This window comes from Pistacia vera, unplaced genomic scaffold (genome assembly GCF_008641045.1).
Source record: "Pistacia vera cultivar Batoury unplaced genomic scaffold, PisVer_v2 Contig270, whole genome shotgun sequence".
In the NCBI taxonomy this organism is placed as follows: Eukaryota; Viridiplantae; Streptophyta; class Magnoliopsida; order Sapindales; family Anacardiaceae; genus Pistacia; species Pistacia vera.
The window spans coordinates 168,591-174,227 of NW_022196080.1; the positions used below are offsets into that span (position 1 = coordinate 168,591).

The following is a 5,637-nucleotide window of genomic DNA, read 5'->3' on the forward strand; positions in this document are numbered from 1 at the left end:
TACTAAAGCAGGTCAGTCTCTTTTGGCGCCCTCTTCCTTTCTTTATTTCTTTTTTTGTGCCCTCTTCCTCTCTCCTTCTCTTTTTTGGCATCTCTACCTCTCTGCCTCTTCAACAAACACCACTCTTCGTCTTATCTTCTTCTTCTTCAACTTAATAACAAATAAAATTGTTTGTTTTATTTAATAATTGGTCTATTTCTATAATATTTGTAATAATTGATTACGAATTAAATAATATAATTTTTTATAAACTAAAATATTATAATTAAAAAAGATATAAATCATACACATATAAGAAAATATAGAGAATGATTAATTCAATGATCATAAAAAGTACTAAAATTAGGATTAATATTGCCGTATTTTTCAAAACGTATTATTGACAATATATCGTATTAAACCCATATATACCCGTACTGTATTTTTTCCATATCCAAATTTTAAGGCCGAATTTTTATAAACATATTTTTCACCGTTTGCCGTATCATTCCCGTAAAATTCTCGTACTCTTTTTTTGCCGTACCCGTATTTACTAACTAGTAATAACTTAGGAAACATCCTCAAATTATCTGGGACTTGGACATGTATGCGGTCCTTAATCACTCGTAGACAAAACTTGAATCTGATAAGTTTATGACAATCATATTCTTTTTGTACTAGGATGACGTGGTAGCTCTTGGATAACGCAAAACCTTCTTGAACTCTGATTAATGCTTGCTGATGTAAGCTTACATCAGCCTTGATTTTTTTTAAGACATAACAATACTAATTAATTAATTAATAAATCTCTCTTTTATTTTATAAGAAGATTTTAAGCCTTTATTTTTAGTTGAATTGTAATACAAAAGAAAATGAAAGATAGGGGGGATCCACGTGCACTTGTCTGTCTTGTATATGCCCATAGATTAATATATATAGCTGAATTATTAGTTTCAGGTGGCTGCCATGGCCTGCAGCCGCCGCGCTGTCGACAGTTGTAGGGTTGCGGCATAATTTTTATATAATTTTGCATTTAAAGTTTAAAACATGTTATACCAAAAAAAAAAAAAAAAATCCCCAAAAATCAATTTTATTCATTTTTTTTAATCTAGTCAGAGATTGCAATACTTCATGCATATTTGCATCTATCCTTAGTTTGAATAAAAAGAAAAAAAAAGTGTATTAATAGAAGAATATATAATATAAAAGCTTACTTTACATTGTGTATGTATACACTACTTGCATACAAATTGAAAAAGGAAAAGTTCAAAACAAGCATATCCTTTTTCTTGTATAGAAAAGAAAATAATAATTCGGTAATTAATTAAATAAGTTTGAAACATATATAATATATGTTAAGAATTTTGGCCCGGCGGTTTTAATAATTGACCAGGCAGTGGATTCTACGATGAATTGAATCTAGATGTCTCAGCTACTTTTGACAAATCGATAACTGAAGAAATAAAGTCAGGTTAATTAACTAATATCCAAATTCATTATAAAATAAATTTGACCCATCTCCACTTGTTAATTGTCATACTAAAAAAAAAAAAAAAATCGTTTTATCAAGTACATATATTGACGCCGGCTAACCAATTTGAAGTAGAATTTTGTAATAAACTGGACAAGAAATAATAGTACAAAATTTGGTGTGAAATCCACGGGCCAGTTAGCTTTAACTGAAATAAAATAAAATTTTACGTGAAACTTTAAATAGCTATGTATTAATAAAGAAATTCCACTTGGCAGCTTAAGAAGAAGATGGTTGTGATGATGTATAGAGAGAAAAGTGGTCAGTTAGGAGTTTGAGATAGAAGGCAACAGGTAGTTTGTGATGACACCTGCTACTACTGTACACGACAAATGATTCATCAGTTTGTTAGTTAGTGTACTTCCAAATACTTGTATGTATATACCGTAGACTTTTATTTTATTTAATGTCTAATACAAGCAGATTGTCAAACAATATAAGAGTTTTTAATTTTGTTATTGAGGAAAATAAAGAATAATTTATTATTTGATAAAGTCAACTAATTTGGGCTTGCAGATTAAGCCAAATTACCTTCAATGATTCTAAACAATCTATAAATATAATGCATTAAAAATGTATAATAAAGTTTTTTATATGCAGCATTCAATTAAAATAGGGAATTCAATTTTTAGAAAGAAGGAAATTCCATTTTAGCCGTTGCAACGGCGAAGTCTAATAAAAAAATGCGAATACCACTCGCACCTAGCATTACAACATGTGTCAATGTCACACTGGGTTTTCTATTACCCATAAAGACACATAAAAACAGGCTATTTTAACCAGCAAAATCTATATGTATCATTGTTGGAATATGACAACACTGCTCTACTTGACACTTACCATTAGTGAAAACAAAACAAAAATAATCTAAAAATGGTTAGAGCCTTCTGATCTGTATCTAAAAACACAAATAATTAAACCGGTGAACTATGGTTGCTTGGCTCCTCCGATAAACCCAATGAATCCTTGTTGCCATCCTTCAATAATGTCTTTTCATCTTCTTCAATCCCATAATTATCATCAATAACTGCATTTGATCCAGTGAGCTCCTTTGCCCTCTGAGCCTCATGTTCCCAATCGGTTCGAGCCACAATGAATAACATGGTCACAACACATGAGCCCTGTGCTGCCAAGAGACCAAGCCAGAGTCCCTTGAAATCAAACTCGGAATAAAAACTTAACCAAACAGCAACCGGCATGCCCACAAGGTAGAAGCATCCCAAGTTGATGTTTGCACCCATTTTAGGCCTAGCAGTTCCTCTAAGAACACCACATCCTGTTGTTTGTGGACAGTTCCCAAGTTCACACAGTCCAATTATTGGTAAAACCATTGATGTCAAAGCGATAATCTCACTATCTTGTGTGAACATGCTCGCCCAAATGTTCCTCACCATAACAGCAAAAAGCAATGCTGAAAAGCCTGTAATGAAGCTCGATGAGAGGCCGATTACCGCGGCGAGTTTCGCCTTCTTCGGACAGTTGGCACCTAACTCATTTCCAACTCTTGTTGACACACCGAAGCTTAAAGAAGAAGGGAAAATGTATATCAAAGATGTTGTTTGAATCAAAATACCCATTGAAGCAACCGTTGCTCGTGGATTTAGTAACAACCCACATAGTAAAATCATGATCTCGTACCACCACCATTCTAAACAGACTGAAATGCAGCTTGGAATGGCTAAGTTCAATAAAGACTTCCAGCCTTTTAAGCACTCCAAAGAAATTCCTCCCCAAGTTTTCTTGTACACACCAGAAATCATAATGTAGACGATCAATGATACCACAAGATTGATGTCTGTCCAAACAGCACTTAAAGCAATGCCCTTGATTCCAAGATTGAGAACAGAAACTAGAAAATAGTTGATTGGAATGTGAAGAATAATGGCGAAAGTTGCACAAAATGTTAGAGGCAAAGTAATGGATTGAGTCCTAAGATATATACGCAAGGGGTGTAAAATGGATTGTGCAATGAGATTAGGAAGAGAAAAAAGAATATAAATTTGAGCTTCATTGGCGATATCTTCAGCTTGACCGCAAAAGAGAAGGGTATTTTTCATGTTGAACCATAAAAAAGAAATTGGGATTGAAATCAAGAGAAGTAAAAGAATAGTTCTTTGCATGGTGAGGCCAAGAAGTTTGTATCTTCTAGCACCAAAAGCTTGGCCACAAATGGGTTCCATTCCCATGGCAAGACCAGAAAGAATAGAATACCCGGTGATGTTAGCAAATCCAATGGCGAGGGAGCCACCGGCCAACGCCAACTCACCGAGGCTGCCAAGGAAGAGCATGGAAATCATAGAGCGAGAATAAAGTAAAAGACCTGTTAACATCATGGGAAGAGCTATGTTGGCTATGCATCTTGCTTCTTTGATTGCAAGAACGAGATGCGACTTGGTCTTTTGTTGATCAGATGTTTGATTCTGCGGGATCAAAGGAGAGGAAAGTAACTGACACTGGCTCATAGTTATGGACTTCTTATTTACAGAGAAAGAGGAATTATGGTATCTTGTAAGAGTGATATGATTTATACAGAGTGAGACTTTAACAAGAGGGGGGTTTTATTAAATAGTTGTTGTGACTGAGGTCGGCGTTGAGAAGAGTAGAACCAAAAAAAAAAAAAAACAAAAAAAAAAAAAAAAAAAAAAAAAAAAAAAAAAAAAAAAAGATATACTGTAATATTATATGGTTGACAGAATTAAGCTTCAAAGTTTTTCTAGCTAAAACTCTAGGCGACAATATTTCAAGCGGCCTTTTATGACCATGGGGTATCACTGTTGTGCCTGCAAGGAAAAAACCAGAGAAAGATATAGAGATGTATAGATAAGGAAAGTGAGTAATCTGGGGTCGTTCTTTCCTCTTTAAAATGGACCTAAAACAGCATAGAGTAATTACGACTTAAGAGACACGTATATTAACGTAAGTATCATCCTTATTTATTGGGAGACGGTATTTATTATGGTGATTTTAACATTGAATTTCATATATTATGGCATGTTTTTAAAAAGGTTTGAGTACAATACTTGGCTGTTTGCAACGGAGGACAAATTAATATAGGACGGTTATACGAGGACTTGACTTAGGTATATATTCTTAGATAATGATCCACAATATAAATATCCCATGTAAACGATAACATTAATCCATATAATAAATTTTTAATAAAACGCTTAACCCATGGCAGGATAACACCTACAAAAGTATGATAAGGTCCCCTAAAAAAAATTTGTCTTGGTGCAAGGTCGGCCCTATGATGGTGGAAGCATGAAAGACTTTGAATAAATAGTTAAAAAAAGAAAGAAAGAAAAGAGGATGGTCCCATATGTGTCCATGCCTTGGACGGTGGCTGCGGCAACTAGCTAGCCTTCGTGCACGACTCTTCTTTGTCCGTATCTTCGTCTTGGCCTTCGACTCTATTTCTGTATTGAGCTAAAATTCAAGAGTGGTGAGAGAAAGGAGGCAAGATGCGCACCAAGTAGAAGTTATATATAGGCAGTTTGTTGTATGCGATAGAGGGAAGTGAAGATTTCAAGATATAAAATTAAAGGATCATGTCCAAATTGGGGTTTGTAAAAGAGGGATTTGTTTTGTTTGTAGTATTTAGTTTTGGTTTAAACTGGGGGCGTGGGTACTGGTCAAGTCAATTTTGTTGGGAATCATTCATCTGCATGCCCTTTTTTCTATTGATTAAACAAACCCCAATTAATATAATTGAAGTGCACAGCACAAATACGAAAGATTTGTTTCTTAATTCTTCTCCTTTTCATATTTCCTCTTTCTCTTAGTAAAATTTGTTTGCCATATTTAATTATAAATTTAGAAAATTTGTACATTACAATCCAATATGACTTCACCTTGGTGTGAGAGTTTGTTGAAGCACGATTTTGACACCAACTAAAAGCACTCGTGAAATGTTGAGTTGGCCCCAAAAGACATACGTAAAAGGTTTTTAGAAAAATGAAAGTAAATGCAGTGAGAAAAGAGTTTTAAAGTGGTTCGGATGCTAAGGAAGTAAATCCTACGTCCACTGATATTTTTATTTATAATGATGGTCAGGTCGCTTTAGACGACTGACTTTACACTGATGATACAAGGTATCAAGGATTGTCTTTTCTAGAGAGAGATTTTTT

The 5,637-nt window shown here is 34.1% G+C and overlaps 1 protein-coding gene across 1 annotated transcript; it reads right to left on the reverse strand.

The window, feature by feature from the left end:
* Positions 1-2,283: 2,283 nt before the first annotated feature.
* On the reverse strand, positions 2,284-4,028 carry LOC116133556 (protein DETOXIFICATION 49-like). Its single transcript, XM_031419247.1, has one exon. It carries the CDS (start codon positions 3,970-3,972, stop codon positions 2,425-2,427), a length of 1,548 nt encoding a protein of 515 aa, XP_031275107.1. The 5' UTR covers positions 3,973-4,028; the 3' UTR covers positions 2,284-2,424.
* Between the last annotated feature and the right edge of the window lie 1,609 nt (positions 4,029-5,637).

Excerpts from the sequence above, each read along its gene's own strand:
- LOC116133556 (XM_031419247.1), bottom strand. The coding sequence starts at position 3,972 with ATGAGCCAGTGTCAGTTACTTTCCTCTCCTTTGATCCCGCAGAATCAA.